Genomic DNA, 25897 nt, shown 5'->3' on the forward strand with positions numbered 1-25897 from the left:
CCAAAGTTCAGCCGAAATGCCCTTACAGAAGTGTGATATGTCACTGTCGGAAACCCTACAACTTGCACTCTTCTCTCTATCCAGGTTCTTTAGTCGTTGAGGATAAGGAAAGCCAGCCACAAATGCCCAAGCAGAATCCTGCCACGGAGCAGAACCCACAGTCACCAGGTGGTTTCTCTTCAAACCAGTTATCCAAGTTCCCAACCCAGATCAGCCTAGCTCAGTTACGTCTTCAGCACATGCAGCAACAGGTAATGGCTCAGACGCAACAGGTGCAACGGAGGCCAGCACCTGTGGGTTTACCAAGCCCTAGAATGCAGGGGCCCATCCAGCAACCTTCCATCTCTCACCAGGTAATTGCGGAAGCAGCCCTGTCCTAACATAGATCATTGTATTCAGCAGCTCCCTGATGGCACCAGGAGTGTGTAGAACGTGTTCTCTGTCCAGATCTCCGATTTGACTTTGTTGTTTCTCCACCTGGTAGTGGGGACAAAAGTTTGTTTTCCTCAGTCCCATGTCTTCCCTTGTTAGTACTTTCCAACACTAAGGCTGGCTGCGCATTCCTGGTGTGGAAACCACATGGCAAAAAAAAACGCAGGGACCTGAGACTTTGGGGAATCTGCTTTGTGTTTGAGTAAATTCTGCTTTATTTTAAATATGAGGTGTCCTGTGAACTTGCAGTCCAGTTTTTGAAGGTAAAATGGCTTACGTACTTTTGTTAAAATAGGCGGAGGCATATGGTGGCACTTGTGTGCGGTCAAGATGAATTTCTCTAAGTGACTCCGTGTAACAGAGTAGAGCTGCTCCAGGGTGCTGTCTAACCTTCATCATTATTGTTGTTAAGTGCCGTTGAGTCGATTCTGACTCAGAGCCACCCTGTGTAAGGTTTCCAAGGAGCGGCTGTTGAGTTTGAACCGCTGACCTTGTGGTCCTACAGCGCCACACCAAGACTCCAGGCTTCCTGTTACAGGGGCCTATCTCCAGGTCAGTGTCCTGCAGAGCCACGCAGTGGCTTCTAAACCACCAACCCCTCCTTAGTCCCAGGCACTTAGTCATCACCCCACCAGGGGGCTACATTGATTTAATAAAGTCTAGTCAGAGTGTAACAGCTAGTTAGATAAGTTGATATCTCTGGGACATTTGCTTAGTCATTTATAGGCTTCCTGTTTCTGAGAATGCTTTGAAGGACTGACTAAGTGGTAAAGGAAATGGAATGGAGTGAGAGACCTAGTCTGAGCACTCTCCGTAGGTCAGACTGGAAACATCCGTTCCCTGTCCGCTACAGCTAAAGGGAACGGCATTGAATTGTATTGTTTTTAAGTGTCATCGAGTCAGTTTCAACTCATAGTGGCTCTGCATAGGGTTTCCAAGGAGCAACTGGTGGATTTGAACTGCCTACCTTGTGGCAGTCCAGTGCTGATCCTATAGCGCCACACCAGGAGTCCACTGAGTTGTATAAACCTCACTAATAAAAAGGAATTGTGTTTCATTAGCTCTGTGATGAATTTATAATGTATTTCTTTCTGAAAAGCAGTTAAATGGTGCAATCAACTATATTTACAATATTTCAAATCAAAGCAGTTTTATAAAACATGGACATGGTGTTTATAGGCCTCTTGATTGAACCCTCACTGAAAGCCTCACTCTGAACCACATGTGTGACATGCAGGATTCCTCCGTGATCTGAGGAAGGAGTCTGTGAGCAGGGGCCTGCTCTCCCGGCTACCCCGTCACATTACTGCTCCCCACCTTTTGTAGGAAGGGGTAAGCAAGCCTACCCATGAGGGGAGTTGAACCCTTCAGATAGCTGGAGTGAAGTGGGCAGAGGCCCAATTCTAAAAGATTGAGGTGACCTTTGCAACCTGCATACAGATTGCAAATAGTGCTTTTTCTGCAGATAAATAAGGAGCTCTGGTAGCGTAGTGGTTACGAATCGGGCTGCGAGCAGCAAGGTCAGCAGTTCGAAACTACCACCTGTTTCGCAGGAGAAAGATGAGGCTTTCTGCTCCCGTAGGATTTCCAGCCTCGGAAACCCTGTACAGGGTCGCTATGGGTCGGAACCGACTCCACGGCACATAACGACAATAAAGATTTACAGCCTCGGAAACCCTGTACAGGGTCGCTATGGGTCGGAACCGACTCCACGGCACATAACAACAACAACAACAAATGTGAACAGAGAAAAAAGAAACAGTATATGTTGCGTGTATGTTGGCATGTATTTATCTAAAGTGTCTGAGAGATGACAGAGGAATTCTAATTTAGTAGGTTTTTAAGCAGAAAGGAGTGAATCCATCCTTTGTGTTAAGTACCTTCTTACTAAGCCGTGAGGAAGCTAAAGCACTTGGTAGGCACTGTGACTTGGGCTAGTTGTCATAGTTATGTCCACAGGCAGTGACAGCACCTGGGACCTCTGAGCCTCTAGCCTGCTTTTGTCTCAGAAATGTGCTTCTGGTCTGATTGAGATTTAGAGTCATAATCAACATAATGTACGCAATACCTGTGGTATTTTATGATCCAGTTTTCCCATCTAGACGTCGTTTTCGTATCTGTGGTCCTTCCTTCGTCTCCACACACTGATACCTGAACCTACTCTCACATTTGCATTCATCTCGCCCTTTTCGTCTGCTCTCTACCAAATACTGGCTTAGATGGTTTCCCCCGATTTTGCCCTCTTCTCTAAACTTGTACTCTGTCCTGCCCACCCACTTGTGTAGTTTCTCCTGGTTTTTGTGCACATGCCCCTGAAGAAGTACTTGTCTGAGTAGGTGTGTGGGCACGGACTGACCACACTTGACACCTGTCCTCAGGACACTGGCATGGGCTAGCGGATTGCTCTGGAAACCACTCCTGATCTTTCCTACTCCAGAGGAAGAACCCCAGCTTCCATCACTGGGTGCTCACACGTGTGTATAGCAGTAGGCAGGTCTCCATTTGCCAGAGGCGTAGTCATACCAGACCACAGTATACATGACCCACCCATAGCAACAGGCTGGCCCCACTCACCTTCAGGAGCATTGTGGCTGTGAGACCACTCTTCATTTGGTGCAGCCATAAGATAAATTCCCAAGTTTTCCATTCTTTCCATTGTAATTTCCCAATTGTTGTATTTTTCTGATACCACATCCTTCAAGTCCCAAAACTTAAAAAAAATTACTATTGCTTCAGGCATGTACGTTTATGAAGTTTAGGATTTTCTGTAATACTGTCCCTCTATTCTTTGCCTACCAAATTTCACTTAGTACAGAAAGAACGCCTCTATCTACTTTCCACCGGTCTCTAATTACTGGTAGCTTTTGAAAGCTGCTTGAGGTTGAACCCAGGGTCAACTAATTTATAAGAGAAGGCAGAAAGAAGCAGTTGACCCCAGACAAGAGAATAGATTTCAAAAAAAAAAAGGCAAGAGGAAAAGAAAGGGGCAGCGGGAGCTCAGGCTTCACCTGCATTCACAGCGTCTATGTTTTGGTGTTGTTACGTCCGTCTTACAGAGTCATTGTTTGGGAGGAACTAGTTACCTATTATATAGTCAGTTAATATCCGAGTGGTCTTCAAATAGCTCATGGGAAATAAAATTATGAAAAAGATGTGCATGAATTTTTAAAATTATTGTAATATGCCTGGACAGGATCTAGTTTGAAAACACTAAGAAGGGAAAACACATTAGTGTGGAAAGAGCCCCTGTCAGAGCAACCTGAATTTCTCTAACATTGAAGCCTGAACAGACCTCAATTTATGGTGAAGCCTGAGTGGAAGAATGGTGAAATTAGTGATGCTTTATGAGAAACCTGTGAGGACAGTAACCCAAAGACAGCTGTAGTGTTTACAGGCAGATAACTCTTCTTAAGAAGGGATGAGACAATGCTGGAGATGAAGCCCGCAGCAGCAGACTGTTCATGATTAGTTTTTGAGTGAACAATCTTGTTCGTGCCTAATTGATGAAGAAGACCAAAAAGTAGCAGCAGAAGCCATAGCCAATACTCTAGACATCTCAGTTGGTTCCGCTTCCACAATTCTGACTCAGAAATGAAAGTTTCTTCCGATGGGTGCCAAAACTATTGCAGCAGATCAGCTGCAGACAAGAACAGAGCTTTCGATAGAAAATTTAAACACATGGGGTCAATATCCTGAAGCCTTTCATGGAAGAATTGTAATGAGAGGAAGCATGGCTTTACAGGACCATCCTGAAGGTTTCCCATCAGATCAAAGTGTGGACTAGTCCAAAACAGAGGTCAGAGCAACCATTTTGGGGGATGCTCCAGGCATTTTGCTTGTTGACTTTATGGAGGACCAAAGATTGATAATATGTGTGTATTATGAGTGTTTGGAGAGAGGTGACCCAAGCTTTAGCAGAAAAAAAAACCACTCAGGATGTTTAATCCCATTTTTTCATGAAACTTTTGAAATCACCTCATGGATTGAGACAGACTGTTTCCTTTGCGAAAGAGTGTCAGCCAAGAAAAAGAACTGGAATAGACTGGCATATAAAGCTACCTTTTACTAAAACGCTGGTCTTGTTTTACAGGGCTGGCATTGCAAGCAGCTCTGGCCCCATCTCTCATTGCCACACTTATCCCCACTGTCCTGAAATCAGCCACTGTTGTGTCTTGGAGGGCTCCCTCTCAACACCTGCTTCCTCTGGGCAGACTCATCCCCAAGCTGGAATTAATCAGTGCCTTTACTTACCAATCACTAGCAAATGTCACCATAATCTCTGGTCATGATGTGGCAGCGTGTATTGGGATTCAAGTTTTCCAAGCTCTCTCATCTTTAAGTGTCCTCAAACGGAGTGGGGATAGCGATGTCTCCTTCATAGGGCTCATTGAGATCACATCTGTACAAGCCTCATCACAGTGTATGGAAGGTAGTCCAGTCACAGTGAGAGCTGATGTCAGCGCTCTTCATGCTTAAGAGTGCAAACTTTTCATCTTTAATCAAATTACTAAAAGCATCTACATCTTAGATTCCATCTCTGTAAACGGAAAGAATAACCTCTCCACCTTGTGGGGTGGTTCTTACGGTTCAGTGGCTTTATGCCTGTAAAACACTTGCAGTAGCACCTGGTGTTCTGTCTAAGCTTGGGCATGGATGGCTGAAGAGAGTCACACCAGAGGCCCATTGCTCTCCTCCTCAGCGGTGTTGCAGAATCCCCATGACAATAATAGAATGACCTCAGAGGATATTTGAGGCTGAAATCTTGACGGGAGCAAATTACTGGGTCTTTCTCCTATGGAGCCATTGAATGGGTTTCAACTGCCAGCCCTTTGGTTGGCAGGTGAGCACTTAACTATTGGGCTCTTTCCAGTACGGTTCCAACCTGCTTACCTTTTCCTACAACTGCTTTCCCTTCTTTATTTGTGTCCTCCTCCTCCCCCCCAGTACCCTTGTTGTAGTATTAATAGATGATTGTTCTGTGGCTGAGTTGATAGTTTTCTGCATATGTTTTATAAAATAGAGTTCTCTATAATGTTAATAAATCGGTTTAATCGCTTTTTTCCAGCAACCCCCTCCACGCTTGATAAATTATCAGAATCACAGCTCCAAACCCAATGGACCAATCCTCCCTCCTCATCCTCAGCAACTGAGATACCCACCAAGCCAGAGCATCCCACGGCCTGCAATAAAGCCCAACCCCCTACAGATGGCTTTCTTGGCGCAGCAAGCCATCAAGCAGGTGTGTGTCTCCTGTGATCAGACGTGTGACTTTCCAGGTTTATGACAGGCAGTGCTATAGAGTCACAGCTCGGTGGGGAGGGGTCTGGGGAGGGGTGCTTTGTGACTGACCAGCTGTCAGTCATAGCACTTGAGTTCATTTTTGCAGCAGGGTTTCCAGAAGACGTCTTAGAAACAAATAGGGACGCAGTTTCCATACAGGAACACACACCTGGTCAGGGTTTAGATGAGGGACCTCACAGGAAAATAAGTTCTAGATTTCATATTATTGTTAAAAAAGGTCAAAAGTTACCTCTGTGCTCTATCTTTGTAAAGGACACACTCATGTCATTTCAAGCATTATCCTATTCTCTAAGAGTTGCTACAGATTGACACTGTTCTTGTTCCCCTCTTGATACCAAGTGGCAGATCAGCAGTGGGCAGGCTGCCCCATCCACTGCCAACAGCACATCCTCCACCCCTTCCAGCCCCACCATTACCAGCGCAGCGGGGTATGATGGAAAGACTTTTGGCTCCCCTGTGATCGATTTGAGTTCCCCCGTGGGAGGGTCTTACAACCTTCCTTCTCTTCCAGATGTGAGTATATGCAGCATTTAACCCCCCAGCTTCCTTTGAAATTATAAGGGGATTTGAATCTGGTCAAAGTCATGTATGTGTTGCATTCCAGTGTGCAGATTCATGCCCACTACAGAGTGTCTCCCAAGGCCTGGAATTCACAGTTGTTGTGAATAGATACTTAGAGGTATGGTGTGCGGAAGCTAAGCTGAGAGAGGGGGCCCGAGGAATGAGACTCTGGGAGGAGGAAGTACTGGGGCTGGAATGGCCACTGACTCTCAGGTTATAGGAAGCTGAGGAGGAGGAGGCTCTGGAGGAAGTACTGTTGCTGGGTGACGCTATATCTCACGTTCGAGTAAACCAACAGGTGCTCTTATAAGGGAGACAAGGTTGGCCCTCGAAATCAAACCTGGTTTCTGCCAGGTCATGCTGACCAGCACAGAATTCTCTCCTAGCTGTTTTACACTTCTTCTGGGAGCCTGCCACGGCATACTTATTTCAGCGTTTTTTCCAAAGACGTGTGCGGCATCGGCGATCAGGGATTACATGGAGTCATGAGTCGTGATAAATTCAAAATCTTATCACATGCTTTATTCTTCTCATTTTTATACTACTCTACTACTCTCACTCTTTACTGCCCTGCTCATTTTTTACCCTCCTGCTCATTCTTTCCTCTCCTGCTCATCTCTTCTGCTTCTCTCCCTTCCCCTGCTCCTGCTTTCATTCTTTCCTCTCCTGCTCATCTCTTCCGCTTCTTTACTAGCTTCCCCTCCCTCCATTTCTTTACTGTCTCTTTCTCTACATTACTCTATTCTTTTTCTTTCTACACTACTACTCCTGATTATCTACATTACTACTTTCACTACCCCACTCCCCTGCTTCTTCTCTACATTACTCCCTCTGTCCTCCTCCCTCCATTCTTGTCTCCTTCTACTTTACTCTACTTACTCTTACCTCTACTTCTACTTACTTCTGCTTCTTACCTCTAATTCTTACTTACCTCTACATACTTATTCTATCTTACAACCCCCTTATATACCATTACAAAAAACATTGCTTTCATAGTAATTAATGACATCAAAATACAATCTATCTTGGGGCACATTCCTCATGGTTTACAATTCTTAAATTTACAACAAGGATGAGAAGTTACAGCAAAGACATTATCTCAAGGCACAGGAGACATTCAGGCGCCTTGAAACCTTTTTAGTTAAACATTTGTTGATACATAAATCTATTCTTTTCTATGAGAAGCAAGTTAACCTTCACATATGTTTCTTAACCTTTGTCTGTTAAGTCTTGTTAATTTTAGTTGTTGGGTGCAATTAACTCTCCATTAACTTCTTCCATACACTATCTGTTTATAACCTACAAAAACATCACTTATCAGGGAAACTGAGGCTATGAAAAACAACTTCTCTAATTTACTGATCATTAATTTAAGAACATCTGAGTCAGACTTTTTATTTAGTATCTGTATATACCCATAGCCTTTATCTATAGTCGAAATGCTTTTAGAACTTCTTGTATCCACAGCCCTTATTTATGGCTGTGGCATTCTTTATTGCCTTAAACCAAGGCTACAAAGAAGAATGTTTACAATCACTAAACCTAAGCTGGTAGTAATTCTTCAATTGACAAATCCTGTCTCCTAGCAGTCTTAAGAACATTGTTAATAGAAGTATTAAAACTACCTAAGATTACAAGTAGAATAAAATGTAGCTAATGTGTGGCTTCTAACTTTTAATAAAAATATACTAAAGTAAAAAGGGATACTTAATAAAATCATGAATAAATCAGAGAATGATTTAACAAGAGAAAAATTTAACTAGGGGTCTGTGCATAGAAATAACTTTGCGGCTCTGCCATGCAAAGAAAATAATTCATCGTAGCTCTGCTAAAACAATGAATTCTTCTATGCCCACGTTTCCCCATGTCTCATTTAATTCCTTAATTAATTATGGCCCTGGCCACACTTCCAAATCCTAACCATGTCTTTTTGTAATTTTTTCCAAAGGCATAAGAAATAGAACACTCTGTAGACAGACCACCATACCTAATGGGGTTTTTTTTCTCTTACCAGGGTTACATAAATACACCCGCAACCAGACATTAAAAATTGTTTTAAGAAATGTCATATATATTGTACTTAGAAGTTATGACCTATGACGTGTAAGATTGTGAAGCAGTGTTGCTATTTACTTTAAAAAGAGTGTAGATTTCCAGTTACTGAGATGGACTGTTTCCTAATGGTTATGGTGTTAGCCTTTTTAGAGTTGATTTTGTTTGTGCAGGTTTATACGCTTTCAGTGGTTCCAGTACATGCGTTTTTATGCATAGATGGCATATAGGAAAACTCGTCTCATCCTGGCTGTGTGATTTCAGCTTTTGAGATGGACTCTGTACTCCAGGCACTTAATTGGAGGAGCTAGGTTTGCTGATCCACAGAGTTCTGTGAGTATTTATCAGCGTCCCGTAAAGAACATTGGCCAGACACAGAGAGGCCTGTCTGTGGGTACAGCTGAAGAGAGGCTCTCTTGCCTGGAACAACTGTGCTCTGAGCATTTCTGACCCTGAATTTCTAGCATGTTAAAGTTAACCTCTGAACCTTTCTAATACACCTCATAATTTTGGAGGAAAAAAGATACTGGCTCCGTGCATTCTCTCTCGGATATTGTACATGGTGATTGACGTAAGCCCAAAAGAACAGTAAGATGTAAATGACCCACAAAATAGGAAGGACCACAGAAAGCAAAATTCTCCTGCTTCCTGAATAGAAATTCCTCATCTGAACCACAATTGGGGAAAAAAAAAAAAAAAATCGTTTGGGTGACTCTGGGCTCAGTCCTCCCTGGCATGGTTTCTGGCCAGCACATTCAAAAGACAGGCAGTTAGTCCATTCTACACAGCCCCAGCCTTGCAGAAACCACAGAATCCTGGCTGAGACAGGCTGGAACTGCTATAGGGAGCTTTGAGCTAGATTTTAATTGCAGGGATATTCTTGGATAATATATGATAAGCATTGGACCGCAAATCACAAGGTCTGTGGTTTGAGGACATCAGCTGCTCCTCGAGAGAAGATTTAAAGCCTCACAAACGGGGTCACTATGAGTCAGAAGCCACTCGACAGCCCATAACAACAACAAGGCATGAAGAGATACTCGCTTCTAAACATTAAATTCATGTTCACTAAAAATATAGAAATATGTGTTTGTGTCTAATTTTTTTTTTTAAGTTTGTATCACAAATTGAGTGAAGGTTTAGAGAACCAGATTATCAGTTTTATATTCAGCAAAGCATACACTTTGCTTCATTATAATGATTGCAAACCATCCCCCCACTATGTACCAACAGTTCACAGTATTTACCAGTTTCCTTGAATTCTTTCACTCCCTGCTATGTGTCCTGCTCTCTTCATCTTTCCTCTGTCAGCCTTCCTGCCCTATCACCCATGTTAACATAGGCCTACTCTGTAGCCCATGAATACTTCCTCTCCTCCACTCCACCCCCTGCTAACCATCATAGAATGTTTCATTTAAAAAGACAATCTTAACTTTTACAGCAGTAGTCTCATGCAGTATTCATATTAATGTGTTGCCTGGCAGTGAATTAATAAGTATGGTTTATATATTGTCACAGAGTCCTGATGTGGTACTGTAGGTTAATGCACTGGAGTATATAAAGTTGAACTGCAAAGTCAGCAGTTCAAACTCACCAGCTGCTCCTCAGAAACCAACTTGGCAGCACTTAATAACAAGATGTATTGTCATAATAAAGCCAGAACCTATAAGAAATTGTTTTGGGGGGCGGGCGGGGTGAGGTTAGAGTTTCGAGAGCTTGTTGTACATGGGTTTGTTGCGTCAATCTAGCGCCTATCCCAAGCATCAGTCCTCAGAGTGCGTTCCTGTGTGGGGCCAGTGACTTCACAGTGTTGCCCGAAACAGTCTGGGCACAGGGCAGGAGATGTACAGAAACGGAAAATGTGCAATGGGGCTACTTGCCCTCCAGGTGGTTTTGTTGTTGTTTTTCTTTTTTTGCTTTATAACTTTTGTTTGTTTGTTTGTTATTACAAACAAATTAATCTCTCTTTTTAGGATTTATACTTTAAATGTTTCTGAATGTAAATGGGGTTCTGAGACCCTGATACACTCGAGAGTCAGTGTCTCAGTTTGAAAGCCTATGAAAGAGTGTGTTCCAAATGTTTTGTTTTTATTTGGTTTGTTTTATTTTGTTTGGGGTGAGAAGAAACACTCAGAATTCAAACTGAATAGCTTTGTTTATATGAAGACAGAAATTTTTTCTGCCTGTTTTTATAACTGTTTGGTACTGGCCCAGCAAAGTGGTCTGTTTCACAGGTAGCCTCCATTTTCCTGCTTCGTGGTATCTGAACGAATCTACCCAAGGAGACTTGTGTGACAAATATGCCTTAGAACTTCTCAGACGTTGCTTTACGTGTTTTATCGATTGATAGTCATTAAGTCTTATCAACTGAAAGTCACTTTTCGCCAAGTCAGGATGCCCTGAAATGCCGTCTTGTCTTGTTAAGATTGACTGTTCGAGTACTATCATGCTGGACAGCGTTGTGAGGAAGGATCCCAGCACAGATCACAGCCAGCCAAGACCACCTTCAAACCGAACAGTACAGTCGCCAAATTCCTCAGTGCCATCCCCTGGCCTTGCAGGTAGGATGGGCTCTGCTTGGCTCTGTGACTAGCTTTCCAGTTTTCACTCAACCTGCAATAAGAAAATCTTAATACACACACCTTTTTTTTTTTTCTTTTGATGGATGAATGACTGACTGTGTCTGAGTTGGAGGAAAGGAGATTTCAACCTTGGTAGTAACTGTTAACTTTCCTTAGCTTGTCCATGTCGGCAGAGCTCACAGGAGTGGTGGGCGTGCTTGGGGCTCTGGGAGGAAGGGAGCTCGCTAGTTCCGCTCTCTCCTCATTGAGCAGCTCCTGTGATGTGGTTGCTGTCAGCATGTCATTCGTGGGAATTCAGCATTGGGTTGAGCCTGGACACAGCACAGTCACTTTGCTGGTGTTTGGTTGAGTGCTTTCTTGGGGGTTTCAGAAGTTTTAGCATCTGTCTGAGTAATCTACAGCTGCTTTCAGAAGTTCTCTCACAGTTGAGGAGGTTACTCTGGGGGAAGGTCCTGTCTGCTTTCAGCATCTGTGGTCCCAGGAGTCCTTAGCGATCTCTGTGTGTCTTGGTCCCAGTGCAGAGTCCCAGAACCGAAGGGCATGCTCTCCGCCGGCTCTTCTTGTTGATAGCAGGCGCCTCTGTAGTGGTTCCTGTCTCCTGTTACCTCTTGTAAGATGAATGATGATGCAGGCCACACCCAGGCAGACAAGGGTGTGCCTTAGTCCATTTACAGCTGATCCGCCTGTCGCATCATTAGAGACAGGGAACCATCGCATAAGTCACTGAGAATCATTACCCTGCCACTTGAGGGTGGGGTGGGCGGGTAACTGTAGGATGAGCAATGGACTCTAACATGAGGTTGGCAGTTCAAACCCACTAGCTGCTCCGAGGGAGAAAGACAAAAGACTTTCTGCTCCCATAAAGATGTGCAGCCTCAGAAACCCTGTGCAGGTTTGAAATTAGTCAGACTCCACTCAATGGTAACAGACTGTGTTTATTACAAGGAATTTATTTATGGTAGTAACAAGATTTTGAAATAATGTAAATGTCCAAATATATACAGGTATGATTAAAAATAAACAATTTAATGAGAAAGTAGTATGAAAGATGCTAGTGGATTTTTTGGTGTGGTTCAGTTACGGGTTGGAACTGGACTGCGAACCATGGGGTCAGCAGTTCAAAGCAGAGCCAAGATTAGTCAGAACTGACCAATGGCACTTAGCAGTAACATTCAAAGGGTCCTTTCATAATGAGGTTTTAAAGTCAAATTTACAATAGTATAAGTTGGGAGGGATTACCTCAAATTTAACTTTATATCTAGATAAAGCAGTTGTGGAATGCTTAAATGTTACTATGTCTTTTAATAGTTTTTAAATGTCCTAAAATGAAGCACATGTTTTAGTTGTTTTTTTTTTTTTTTTTTTACAAAGAAGAAATTCTCTAGAGCTGATAAGCCAATTCAATGGATTTTTAATTTTTATTTGCCCCACATGGGGTTTCCTACAGGAGCAGACAGCACCCCCTATCTCTCATGGAGCAGCCTACCTTAATCCAGGCTCTCATCAGGGCTGAGATATTGACAGCACATATTTTCTTGGGGCATACTTGATTCCATAACACTTTGGCACTTCTATTTCCTGTTTCCAGTTGATTCCTGCTGTTACCATTCAGCTTGCCACTCCCACCCCCCTCTCTCTTGGCTGCTCTAAGTTCAGCTCCCCTTCTTCAGACTTGCACTCAGCCGGCGCTCAGCTTCTGGAGCAGTACTCTGCTCTCATGTGTGGTTTCTTTATTGGGCTGCTTCTCCTTCTGCCCCATCATTGTTCTTTTCCTCTGCAGCGTTCATTGGTAACCTACCCCGAGCACTGTAACACAACAGCACTTGGCAGTAAAGTGAGTGAGAGGAAGGGTTAGGGTTACAACGCAGGATGAGACAGACAGTGGAGAGACGAGATGAGGAATATACTGCCTTTAGTTGAGCAAACAGACCGTCGTATGAATGTATTCCATGACTGATGGTCTGTGCCCTGTTTGAATGTAGTGCTGAGTGAGCATATTCTATAGAAACTCAGGACGTGATTATTAATGCATTTGATGACTGTGTATGGTTCCCTTCCCACAGGGCCCATCACTATGACCAGTGTCCACCCCCCAATGCGCTCACCTAGTGCCTCCAGCGTCGGGAGCCGAGGAAGGTAACGGGCTAAGCTTATACTTTAATGTAGGATAGCCTCTGGTGCCTGACAGGTTTTGGGACTCAGTGCATTGTAAACAATTTCCTTTAAGTATTAGCCATGATAATTTAGTTAAGGGTTACGTAAATACAGTAGGAATTTACCCTTTTTGTCTATATGTTGCTCATAGAAAACAGGGTGTTGGATAAGCAGCCAAGACGAATCCTAATGAAGCCAGTCTAATACACTGTACTGTGTGGAGACACAGATACAGACTTAGGGGATAATCAAGAGACATCATTTTATACTAATTGTAAACTTCTAACGATCCAACATGGATGATATAATAAAAGGGAGAAATTTTTACAGTTATTGAAATTCTAATTTTAGTTACTGCCTTGATTTTCTCCTCATTATATATGAAAATAGAGTCCTGGTATGGCACTGTGGGTTAACGCACCAGACTGTGCAAGGTCAGTGGTTCAAGCTTACCAGCTGTTCCTCGGAAACCCTATACAGGGTCGCTATGGGTTGGAATCCACTCGACGACACTTAACAACTGTGTTAGATATTTCTCCTCCCTTGTGATTAGGGAAGAATGAATTGAGTTCACTAACAGCATTTTCACCTATGTTGTTGTTGTTAAGTGCCATCGGGTTGATTCCGACCCATTGCAACCCTCTGGTGAGCTTGAACTACCGACTTTGCAGTCTAATGCATTAGCCCACAGTGCCACACCAGGACTCCATCTAACACAGTGGGCATCTGTAAATACCCACTGCCCTCTCTGTGTAGCCCATACCAGGAAATACTGTCCTCGCTCTAGGGTTGTAGCCAGCTTTTCCTCACTAACCAGAGGGATGTGCAGATGCATGAGGAAGATGCTAGTGCTCGCCCTGGGATATCCAAGTCTGTTTTGTCAATTCAGATTTTATTTAAACATCTTCCCAGATGTGTGATGTCATTTTTGTCATAAATGCAGTTTATGTGCATATAGTACTTACATCTCAGTTAAGCATAGTTTATTGCTCAGTAATTGTCTTTGCTTGTCATACTCTGTGTTCACACTTTGTATGGCAATCTCCGATTGTCTTCTTTCTTCTCTCTCATACTTACAGCTCTGGCTCTTGTAGCAAACCAGCAGGAGCTGACTCTACACACAAAGTCCCCGTGGTCATGCTGGAGCCCATCCGAATAAAACAAGAAAACAGCGGACCGCCTGAGAATTACGACTTTCCTGTTGTGATAGTAAAACAAGAGTCAGATGAAGACTCCAGACCTCAAAATGTAATTGTTTACATCTATAATACAATTCCTAGGAAAGGGCAGGGTGAAACTTTTCAGTTACTCTTAATATGTAAAAATGGGAACATTTTAAGGCAGAAGTTGTCGACATAGAGTTGAAATAACAGTTGAGGAAATATCTCAGTAAAGTGAGTGAAAGGACAAAGTGATGGGAAGAGGCAAGAAAGGCCAAGAAGACCAGAGGCTCCCTGAGAGCCATGGAGAAAAGACAGAATAGATAGGATAAATGGAAGGTAATTGCCAAAGAAATAATACAAGAAAGAAAGTGAATTGTCCCATGAGAACCTAGATGGACAGGGTCTTTGGGGAGCAGAACATTAATACATGCAGAGAAAACTCCAGGCAGAGGGCACTCCAACTCCAACAAAACACCAGAGAAAAAGCACCCGTCACACACAGAGATTAGATGCAATGGCTCTAAGTCTCAGCACTAGCACCAGAACCTAGCAAATGGTCGAGAAATATCAAAATTGTGGGACAAATGCTACCTAAGCAGACTGCTTTACCAGGCAGATGTCTCTCCTGCAGGGCATGCTCTCTTCATTGGGGAGATGATTGACAGTTTGCATCATCAAACAAAAGGGTGAAGGAAGAAGACATGAGACCCCAAGTGTGCAGGCTAACATGGCACAGGAGGGTCACCCCTAGATAGCTGCTCCCAACAGGTGCCAATGGAGAGGAGAATGCATTATTGATAAACGCATTGTACAGCCTTCATGGAGACAACAGGTGCATTTAAAAAAAGCAAATGGGGAAAAAAATGAAGTCATTATTAACTCTCAGTAAAATCAAAAAGCTATTCAAAAAAGGAATTGTAGTCTTACTCCCTTCTAGAGTTCTGCAGCAAGCAGTGTTTACATCGTTGCTACAGTACACACCTGACTATGGGGTTAATGAAAACCTAGGACAAGAGTAGACTGACTGTGCCTGGAATCCACCACTTGTCTGTCTGTATCCATTTCTCAGACTGTGGTGACTTTTGTATTGCTGTGACTCTGGAAGCTGTGCCATGGGTGTTTTGAATACCAGTAGGGTCACCCACAGTAGACAGGTTTCAGATGAGTTTCCAGACAAAGACTCGGAAGAAGTAGAAACGGACTCCTTCCGAATGTTTAGTCACTGAGCACCCTGTGAATTGCAGTGGAATAGTGTCAGCACCAGATTACTGACTATCAAACATGATGCAAGAGCACCAGAATATAGTGACAGAAGATGAGGCCCTCAGGTTGGAAGGCATTATATGAAGAAAAACATGGCATCAGGATTGGAGGAAGACGCATTAACAACCTGCAATACGTAGGTGAAACAGCCTTGCTTGCTGAAAGTAAAGAGGACTTAAAATACTTACTGATCTGTAGCTCAAAGACCATGGCCTTCGGTATGAGTTGCATCTCAATGTGAAGAAAACAAAAATCCTCACCACTGGACCAATACATAGCATCATGATAAATTAACAAAAGACTGAAGTTGTCAAAGACTTCATTTTGCTCGGATCACCCAACAACACTCATGGAAGCAGCAGTCAAGAAATCAATGATGTATTGCATTAGTTAAATTTGCTACACAAGACCTCTTTAAAGTGTTGAAGAGCAGAGATGTCAGCTTGAGGACTAAGGTGCGCCTGACCCAGGCTACGGTATTTTCAGTAACCTCATATGGATGGGAAAGTTGGACAGTGAATAAGGAAGAATCATAGAAGAGTTATGGTGTTGGAGGAGATTTGAAAATACCATGGGCTGTCAAAAGAACAAACGCATCTGTAATAGAAAAAGTTCAGTCAGAGTGCTCCTTGGAAGCCAGGATGGCCAGACTTCGTCTTTCATACTTTGAACATACTGTGAGGAGGGACCAGTCGCTGGAGAAGGATATCATGTTGAGTTAAATGAAGGGTTGGAGAAAAAGAGGCAGACCCCCGACGAGATGAATTCGCACAGTGGTGGCAGCAGTGGGCTCAGGCATAGCAGTGATTGTGAGGTTGGGCCAGGACTGGTCAGTATTTCATTCTGTTGTGGATACAGTCACTATGAGTCGGTACCGTCTTGATGGTACCTTAACAGTAACAACAATACCTTGAATATGCATTTAACCAAAACTTGTGATTTTCACACTACTAGACCAGTGTAGGGATCCCTGGTGTGGCACTGTAGGATAAGCACTGAACTGCAAAGTCGGGTGAATAAAGTCCTCAGCTGCTTCTCTATAGGACACCTTCCCTATACAGGATCACTGTCAATCAGAACTGACTTGATAGCGCGTAGCAGCAATAAAACGAGACCAGTTCAGAGCAGAGCTGCTGAGCAGGCACAGTAGGGGCAGTAGATGTTGGCCATAAAGCAGTGCACTGGCACCTCCCAGAAAATTGCTGTCCGGATAGGACGGGTGCTACGTGGGCCACATGTCAGCCACAGGCTGCGAGACTGTCAGCAGGGAAGCCTAATCAAATCTAGTGGCTTGTGTACAAATGTAGAAAAAAGTGCGAGTAGACTTCAGAAAGTTCATGGAAAGTCAAATGATAAAGGAATTTTCCATGAATCTTGAGCATGGGAACATGAGCATAATGTAGGAATTTGGAGATTAATATAAAAGGAAAAAGATCATTGATTTGAAAATTTCCCAGGAAATGAGATTGTATGCCTGTGCTTTTAAGTATAGCCACTTTTATTATTTTGAAATTGTGAGTGTGTGTATACACATACATATGTATATATAGATTTATGTCTGGAGTACTAGTGTGGCACTGCCGGTGAGTGTGCTGAAATACAATGTCAGTTTACGGTTGAAACTCACCTTATACAGGGTCGATTTCATTCAGTTGGTTCGACAGTACTAAACACCAGCAGCATAACGGGTGTGTCTAAATGTTTAAAGGGGATAAAAATGATGGTGCCCTGTGTTAGGCCTCCTGAGCAATGGGAGAATGCACGTTGGGTTGTTAAAGCCCCACTGCGGTAGTATGGTTATAGCAGCATTAGGGACCAGAGTTGTGTCCTGTCTGAAGCCATAGTCAGACTTCTGCTGTGATGATATTTTCCATTTGAGATCCTCATCTGCTGTACCATTATAGAGAGCAATCTACAGCCCAGAAGTGCCAGTCATTAGTAATAAAAAAAACCCAAAAAAACCCACCCAGACTGTTTTTCTTCCCACTGCAGACCAACTATCCCAGAAGCATCCTCACCACCCTGCTCCTCAACAGCAGCCAGGGCTCTGCTTCTGAGGAGGTTGCGCCCCGGTCTGACGCTCCAGACAGCACAGGAGACCAGCCTGGGCTCCACCAGGAAAGTGCCTCCAACGGCAAGTCCAAGTGGCTGGACACTGCCCAGAAGTCCCCCCTCCATGTTGGAGACACAAGGAAAGAGGATGATCCCAACGAGGATTGGTGTGCGGTGTGTCAGAATGGGGGGGAGCTCCTGTGCTGTGAGAAGTGTCCCAAAGTGTTCCACCTCTCCTGCCACGTGCCCACACTGGCCAACTTCCCCAGGTAGGTCTCACCTTGACAGGAGAGTGGTCATTGTGAACAGAGTTATTGTGAAGAACCAGTCCGTCATACTGACAGCCATGACTGTTGACCGGAACTTGCCAGTCATGTAGGTACTGTGGTGTTTACAAACATCTTAGTGTATAGATCCTCCAGAGAACCCATCAAGATGGTGGTGATGATGATGATGTTGAAGAGATGTCTTAGTTCATTAATTAGAATTTTCCTGTTTTTAAATTTCCATTGTTTTTCCTGAATTGTGTGAGAAACAATGACAATTTGCTGCAGCTCTGTCCTTCATACTCTGTCTGTCTCTTTCTTGGCATGGTGCTGTGCACATAGTGGATGTGTGCCGAATGCTCATTTATTAAAATTCAGGCCAAATCCACCTGTATTACAGGTGACACTGTAGGATAAGCGCTGGACCACTTGGAAACACTGTACAGGGTCTCCATGAGTCAGGACTGACTCGACATAGGCTGGGGTGGGGGCACAGCGGTGGGAAACAACTTAGCAGGAATTCAGGAGTACTCTGTTCCCACAGTGGAGAGTGGATTTGCACCTTCTGCCGAGACTTCTCTAAGCCTGAAGTTGACTATGATTGTGATTCTCCCAGTCCCCACTCAGAGAAAAAGAAAAGTGAAGGCTTGGGCAGCTTAACTCCAATAGACAAAAGGGTAAGTGCTCGCCTTTCCAGTCACGTCATCAGCCGGTTTTGTTAGATGTGTGATTGTAACTCAGTGGGCTTGCTGTTGGTCGAAGAAGAATATGTTCAATCCCATTTCACACCGATTTCTTTTTTCCTCTGGAGTGTTTTTCAAAAAAGTGAAGCTTATTATATTTAAAAGCAGATGTTCTATAACTTTTTTAATTAATAAAGAAAACACACAATACTGTATAAAAGCTTAAGGTGATGTTCTGAACAAGCTAGAGCCTGTATCCTGCACACCACCTGGGCTTTTTGGGATTTTGTCTCCCATGAGTCCATTTTTATTGTAGTTTTATTTCTTCCACAAATAAGTTTCTCCTTCTAAATGTGTTGACCATTGGCGGCAAGGAGAGCTGGGTTTTCTCTTAGTCTGGTGTATACACCTTTACCTTTCACTGTAAGGTAGTAGGTATACATCAAAGCCAGTTAGGGACTTTAGCTGTAATTAAAATGTAAAGCTACTAAGTGGACACTGTTTGTTAGTAAACTACCTCCTTTGCTAAATTATTCAGTAGACCAGTCAGCACAAAAGTACATGCAGAGTGGGGCCCAGACATATATGTGGGACCCTGCTGGGCCAGGCTGAGAAGCCCTAGTCCACAGATCATGGCCTGGGCCTCCCCTGGATCACTCTCCATGTGCCCGCCCTCTTCATCACCTGGGACCCACTGACCGGATGGAGTGGCATTTGTCCTGCTGCCTCAAGGGCAGGGCTACCACATGCTCCCCACCGCCCACCAGTGCCTATGTGTGCGATCACTGTTAAAAATACGCAGTGGAGTCGCTGTTTCCGTTTCTTACTGGGTTTGTTTTTAATTTTTATTTATTTGTTTACTTTTGCTTAGAAGTGTGAGCGGCTCCTTTTATTTCTTTACTGCCATGAAATGAGCCTGGCTTTTCAGGACCCAGTGCCTCTAACCGTAAGTGTCCCATGACATGTTGTGCCTTTTATACTTAGGGATGGATTTTCTGAAACGGGATTTAGGAGAATCTAGTGTCTATGCCATTTCCCAATAGTGAGTTAAGTTTAACCTTCAAGCTTATTAGTAAGTACAAAGGGCTTCAGAAAGGTTCTGGGAAAGCCCACTACCTCTTGATTTACTTTCCCATGACTTTGTGATACTTCCTGGTACTGAACACTCAGCTCCTCAGTAAGAACAATTAAGTTTACAAAACTGACCTATATATTTCTCTGACAGTTTTAATGTTCATCTGTTGTAGCTGGGATCCCCTGGGATGATTTCTAGCAATTGTTTTTTAGCTCAGGAACTTTTTAAGCACTTCCTAAGCTATTGGAAAAGGAGCTCTGGTAGCGTAGTGGTTACAAATCGGGCTGCTAACCTCAAGGTCCAGTTCGAAACTACCAGCTGTTCCGCGGGAGAAAGATGAGGTGTTCTGCTCCCGTAAAGTTTTGTAGCCTCGGAAACCTTGTGCAGGGTCACTATGAGTCGGAACCGACTCCATGGTACTTAACAAGAACAAGGTATTGGAAAAACTTCTCAGTTAAGATAAAACCTCCAAACTCTCTGTACTTACTTTGATTTCTTTGCCTAGAGTTGAAGGCATAGGAAGATTTTAACCAAAGAGTAGAGGTGGGGATGTTCACATTGAAAGTCTGAAAAGTGGACTCATGGTGTGCTATTCGGGCCTGCTCCCTAGAATATGATCACCTGGATTTTCTGTTGTCTGAAATGCCTGGAGAAAAGAAAACTCCCCGATTAAGGACATTCGGCTAGTAACAGGTTTTGAGAAGCTAAGAGTGAAAAGGAAGTAAACACTTTCAGGGGAAAGGCCTTTTACAACCAGAAGAGGAAGGAGAAGGCCAGAGTGTTTTAGAACACCAGCTCCAGTGCTGTCTGCTGGGAAGCTTTTCCCAGGTACTTTAGATCATGCTAACTTAATGCTAATAGTGGCAGTAGCCACAAAAGAACTCCCCTTTTCTCAGTAAATTGGATCTCATTTACAAAATTCTGCCTGATTGTGTGATTATCTGGTTTGGACTAAGAGTAGGTTTCAGCGAGGTTAAATAACTCGCTGAGGTTCCTGTTGTAGAGCCAGCCCCCCTGGGCTCCACCCAGCGGTCAGCCGGTGTCAGTCAGGCAACATGCACACCATCTGTCCTGCCTGCAGGGGCACTCTTTTCCATCAACAATCACTGGTTTTTAGTGTTTATTAAAAAAAAAAAAAAAGTTAAAGAAGGGACCCAAACATTTACAATGTGTAGGGGAGACAGTTGTTGTTTTTGTTATGTGCTGTGGAGTCGGTTTCCACTCATAGCGACCCTGTACAGGGTTTCTGAGGCTGTCAATCTGTACAGGAGCAGAAAGCCTCATCTTTCTCCCACGGAACAGCTGGTAGTTTCAAACTGCCGACCTTAGGTTCGCAGCCCAACGCATAACCACTACGCTTCTGGGCACTTACAAATGTCTGATAGCAGTCCTTACCAAGGACAAAATGATACAGAGAAAAGCAGGAAGACACAACTGCAGTGTATCCCACAAGAAGCAGGGTGTATGTAGGATTTAGTTATTTGTGTCATAGCCTCTCGTTTATTTTGAAAGGTGCCTGATTATTACAAAATAATTAAAAATCCAATGGACTTGTCAACCATCAAGAGAAGACTGCAAGAGGATTATTCCCTGTATACAAAGCCTGAAGATTTTGTAGCTGACTTTAGATTAATCTTTCAAAACTGTGCAGAATTCAATGAGGTGAGAGAAAAGGGGGTTAAAAAATTAAAAATGCAGAAATGTCCCAAAGTTCACTGCCAGGGTTTTAGGAAAAGATTTGATCCACATTTATATTTGAAGGTGTATTGTATGGTGAGTAGAAATGAAATTAAAGGTAATCACTTGCAGACAATGCAGAAAATGCTTTCATCTTACCTACAAATATTATCATCTTCCCTTTTTCCTTGAAATGCAGCCCTTCCAGACTTCAGTCTTCCTGATGAGGATTTTGAAACATTAAAATGTTTAACCTCTTTCATCTTGTCAGTTTATCTCATCATCTAGCTAATGTACGCATTTTGTGGATGGTTTTTTCTGTGTGTGTCAGTTACTCAGCCTACTGACCACATTGTGTTCCATTCTTTCTAGAAGTAACTGTTCATGGTTCTGGCCTTCAGTATCTCTGATCTCTCTCTGGGAATCCAGACCTGCCGCTGCTTTACCCTCACAGTTTGTAACCCCGTAGGTCAGACAGAGCCCGCTACTCACTCAGGGGCTAAGCTTCTCTAGGCTTTGTCCAACTCCAGGATAGTCATGTTTGGTCAGTAACCAAAAAGATGCCCAGAAACTGAGGGAACAAAAGCCAGAGACTGATTCCTTGTTGACTGTTTGTTGACTTTGTGGGTGTTTTGTTTTGTTTCTAATTTGTGTTTTCCTTTTCATCCCACAGCCTGATTCAGAAGTCGCCAATGCTGGTATAAAACTTGAAAGCTATTTTGAAGAACTTCTAAAGAACCTTTATCCAGAGAAAAGGTTTCCTAAGATAGAATTCAGAAACGAATCAGAAGATAATAAATTTAGTGATGATTCAGACGATGACTTTGTACAGCCCCGGAAGAAACGCCTCAAAAGCCTCGAGGAGCGTCAGTTGCTTAAATAAACAGTACCTCCGACTTGGGCTGCGTTCTAGATTCTCCTTGTTCGAGGTTTCCAGGAACGTTTAATCAGTGGTTACAACTGTACAGGGAAGGACTTGTGGCCACTCTGATTTTGACTAGACATTGGTTTCCTTAATAACCTATTTCTTTTAACCTCTTACAAAGGAAGAAGGCAGGAAGGAGGAGGGAGAGAGAAAGAGAGATACAAGCATCAACAAAATAAAGACATTTCTTCCCACTTTTTGGTTCCAAAATGGCGTCTGGGGTGATAGCTCCTATAGAGAAAGGGGAGACTTGGTATGAACTCTTAAGAATTTGATGTGGTTTGAATGTGTGAGTTAATCCATGTTTAGACAGTGGATACTGCAACCCATTAACGATGGCCTGGCCATCCGAGTTAGGTAGACAGTACCGAAGCTAAATTCTCCGTGAATGAGAGGTTTATGAGTGTTGTTCCGGGGTAACGGGCCCCACAAAAGGGTAGACTAGATGCTGTTCAGAAGACACCTAATAGTATATCATGTAAGATGGCAACTGTATTAAAGAAAAATCAGGAAAACATGTTTGATTTTTGTTTTGTTTTTACCTTGTCTGTAGGGGTGATTTGTAGAGCAGGTTTTCCAGGCTGTTTTTTCGTGCGTTTCTAAAGCGAGTCTTTTTTGGGCTTCTTCCACTAAGGAGGTCGGTGTCCACGTGTTTGGTTTTGCTGTGTCTCTGTGTGGTTGGCTGGTTCTAGCTGTGCAGGTGGTCCTTTCCCATAAGTCCCCCAAGTTTGCGTGGAGCCCCTTTCAATTCCAGAGGCAGCCATGGATATGGACCTGCTGTGAGGGTTCTTTTGTTAAGAGTGCCTTTGGGCATTTGGCTTCTGTGAGTCTCACTTGCCTGTGTCACTGGCATGAAAATGTGTGAGGGATTTAGAGCAGCACTGGTGGTGGGAAGTGAGCGTTGTCTGAAGCATCGATTTCCTATGACTGTCATCTTCCGGGTGCAGGCACAGTAGGCCCCTCTCTGAGGACTGACCCAGCTGCTCTGCTTCCCATCTATGGTCCCCCTTCCCTGTCCTAAAGTACAGCTAGGGGAAGAATGTCCCAGGGCCATTTGCTGATCAAACACTTGACGTAATATTGACTTATTTTTCGTTTGTCAAAGGAAACCTTTATCAGACATCACTTGAAGGAAATTTCGGTTGATAGACTAGCCTAGAGCTGACTAGTAACTAGTAAGAATGTAACCTTTGGTATCGTTTCCTCTCCCACAAATTCATTTGGAGGACTTGCTCTGACCCAAATGGTGTTGCTATTTAAACGGACACCTTGAAGCTGTGCTGTGCCCACTGGCTAATAAGCACTTGGGTCCTGCTCTGAAGAGGCCAAGCTCAAGCCCAGTGTCCACTATGTAGTAATAAGCTGGTAACATCTCCGTCACTTTCCCAAATATGATTCTATTCAAAAATGCATTTCACATGTGTTCTCCAAAGTGATGAGGGGGCAACAAGTAAGTTCGTGAAACAATTTCTATTAGAATTCATTATTCCAGAAGTTTTGAAACCCCCTCATATTTGAACAGATTTTGACAACACTGCATGTGACTATAAACCTCACTGCCGTCGAGTTGGTTGTCTCACAGTGACAGTGTAGGGTAGAGAGTAGAACTGCTCCGAGGGATCCGAGGCCATCAATCGCCACGGTCTTGTCTTTTCCCCTTAGAGCCGCTGGTGAGTTAGAAACCCAACGCTCAGCCCACTGCTCCATGGGACGTTAATTGTTGCTGTTGTTAAGTGCCATGGAGTCAGTTCCAACTCAGAATGACCCTGTCTATATCGGATTCCTGAGGAGCAGCTTAGGGGTTTGAACAGCCGACCTTTCAGTTAGCACTCCGGTGCTTTTCCTACCGCGCCACACCCACCAGGAGTCCTGTATCATTACTATGTTCCTTTAAACTGTCCCCTTGTCACTCAAACACTTTAGCATGGCAGGCAGCTGTGGAGCTTTTGCTAGTAGGTTTGTTGTCTGTTCTTCCTGACTTGTGTCCTGGGTTCAGACAGAGTGAAGAAGGCAGGTAACCTGGAGAACAAAAGTCAAGGGCACGGAGACAGGATTTTGAGCCGTGTCCAAAGCCGCCACTGTTAGGCTCAGGGTCATGTTTTCTGTGTCACCGTCATCGTCACTGTCACCATCTTTGCTGAAGGACAGGCACCATCTCTCTTGTAATCAGATGTCAGAAATGTCTTGGGTTTCTCTCCAAATAGTCCTTTTGTCTTTAAGATTAAGATCCTGAGACAACCCATTGTGCCTGGTTGACTCCCAGCTAAGAAGTTCTGAGACTGTAATAGAGGTAACCGAGAAGGCCCGAACTCCACCCCTTCCCTCCAAATGTTCAGGGCAGTTGAAGCCATCCTGACCAAAACTTGAGCACCCCATTGTTTACCTCTGATCAAAAGCTCTGGTAGAACCCCTGTTACCGCTGTCATGGCTGCTGACCCCTCCACTGCTGACCACAAGCACACAGTGGCCTGGGCTGTGACTAAGCAGAGGTGTGGGTGCTGGGCTCCACGTGGCTCCAGCTCAGAGCAGCTGTCCCAGGTGCTAGCAGTAAAGAAACTCAGGCGCGCACATCGGAGGACATGGGAATAGGAAGGGACTGAGCTGTTCCACATTCAAGGTCAAGAATATTTTACATCCACATTCGGTGGCACGTTATTTGGCCCTTTGAGTGGGCAGACTCTGCTTGGTTTTCCTGACCGGAGGGCAGGAAGTGGAGGGTAGTTTGTCTGTCTTCAGGCTTTTGTGTATGTCCTGCCCGCCGCACAGTGGCCGCCAAGGACTGCACTCTGAGAAGAGAGAGGCAGGGCTCGGCTCCTCATTGGCCCAGCAGCATGCTGTGCTGTTGGAAGGCTTCCGCTGGGACATTGGGGTTCCGTGGAGAGAAAGAGACAAGTCAGATCCTGGAAGGGGAGACACTTTGAGGCCTGAGCCATAAGCCAGTGTGAACCCCAAAAGTCAGCTGCTGCATGTAATTGACAATGTGCTCATTTTCTATGTACCTGTATTCGTTACAAACCAGCGAAATAGAGGGGTCTGATTGGCCATTAATGGGCATGCCCATGAGTTCAGCGCTGTGCTTTCTTAACTGAAATTGAACCCTTGTAAACGACCATGTACATATTTTTTAAAAGTATTTTATAACCTCATGTAAATTAATACTTGATGTCTTTTTACAAACGTTTCTCGCACCTTCCTCCGGGGTGTGGTGTTCACACGCTGGTGAATGAGAAGGCGGCCAGCCAATCTGATCACTCGCCTCATTCTCCATGACGACCTGCTGCTTGTGAAGGACACCGGAGGCCATGTCTCAGTTACCTTTTCTTTTTTTAATGATTTGGAACAGACTGGTGCTTTGATTTTAATAAAATCTAACTTTGATTTGGATTTTTACTGTTGAGTATTTACCACCAATAAGGACTCTTAACTGGGGAGACTATTGTGTGTGGTTCAGTAGGATCTTCACTAGTGTTGAGAGGCCCCATTACTGCCTGTGTGGGTTCCTCTAGCCTCCATACTGACCCATTCAGGGACTGGCCATTATCATTACTGTGGTTTCATATTGTGACCTGCCTTGACACGTAGGGAGGAAACCAGAGAAAGCAGCCTCCAACAGTGGGGTGCCTGAAGACTAACATCAGCTACCTCTGCTTGTGTGCAGCAGAGAGACCAGCATGGGGGCTGCCACTCTCAGGGTCAACATGTGGCTAGTTT

The 25897-nt window shown here is 44.0% G+C and overlaps 1 protein-coding gene across 2 annotated transcripts in view; it reads left to right on the plus strand.

The window, feature by feature from the left end:
- TRIM24 (tripartite motif containing 24) overlaps nucleotides 1-22302 on the plus strand; it is a 104526-nt gene extending 82224 nt beyond the window's left edge. Inside the window, exons 9-19 of one of the 2 annotated variants that reach the window (XM_006861163.1) lie at nucleotides 85-353; nucleotides 5498-5671; nucleotides 6073-6246; nucleotides 10772-10907; nucleotides 12992-13064; nucleotides 14162-14330; nucleotides 17501-17829; nucleotides 18371-18503; nucleotides 19381-19455; nucleotides 21097-21246; nucleotides 21935-22302. In XM_006861163.1, coding sequence (XP_006861225.1) covers nucleotides 85-353; nucleotides 5498-5671; nucleotides 6073-6246; nucleotides 10772-10907; nucleotides 12992-13064; nucleotides 14162-14330; nucleotides 17501-17829; nucleotides 18371-18503; nucleotides 19381-19455; nucleotides 21097-21246; nucleotides 21935-22144 — 1892 coding nt within the window. In that variant the 3' untranslated portion in view covers nucleotides 22145-22302. The remainder of the gene's footprint in view (nucleotides 1-84; nucleotides 354-5497; nucleotides 5672-6072; nucleotides 6247-10771; nucleotides 10908-12991; nucleotides 13065-14161; nucleotides 14331-17500; nucleotides 17830-18370; nucleotides 18504-19380; nucleotides 19456-21096; nucleotides 21247-21934) is intronic. The other variant, XM_006861164.1, reaches the window with a different exon arrangement.
- The last annotated feature ends 3595 nt before the right edge of the window (nucleotides 22303-25897 follow it).

Source organism: Chrysochloris asiatica, unplaced genomic scaffold, assembly GCF_000296735.1.
Source record: "Chrysochloris asiatica unplaced genomic scaffold, ChrAsi1.0 scaffold00041, whole genome shotgun sequence".
Lineage (NCBI taxonomy): Eukaryota > Metazoa > Chordata > Mammalia > Afrosoricida > Chrysochloridae > Chrysochloris > Chrysochloris asiatica.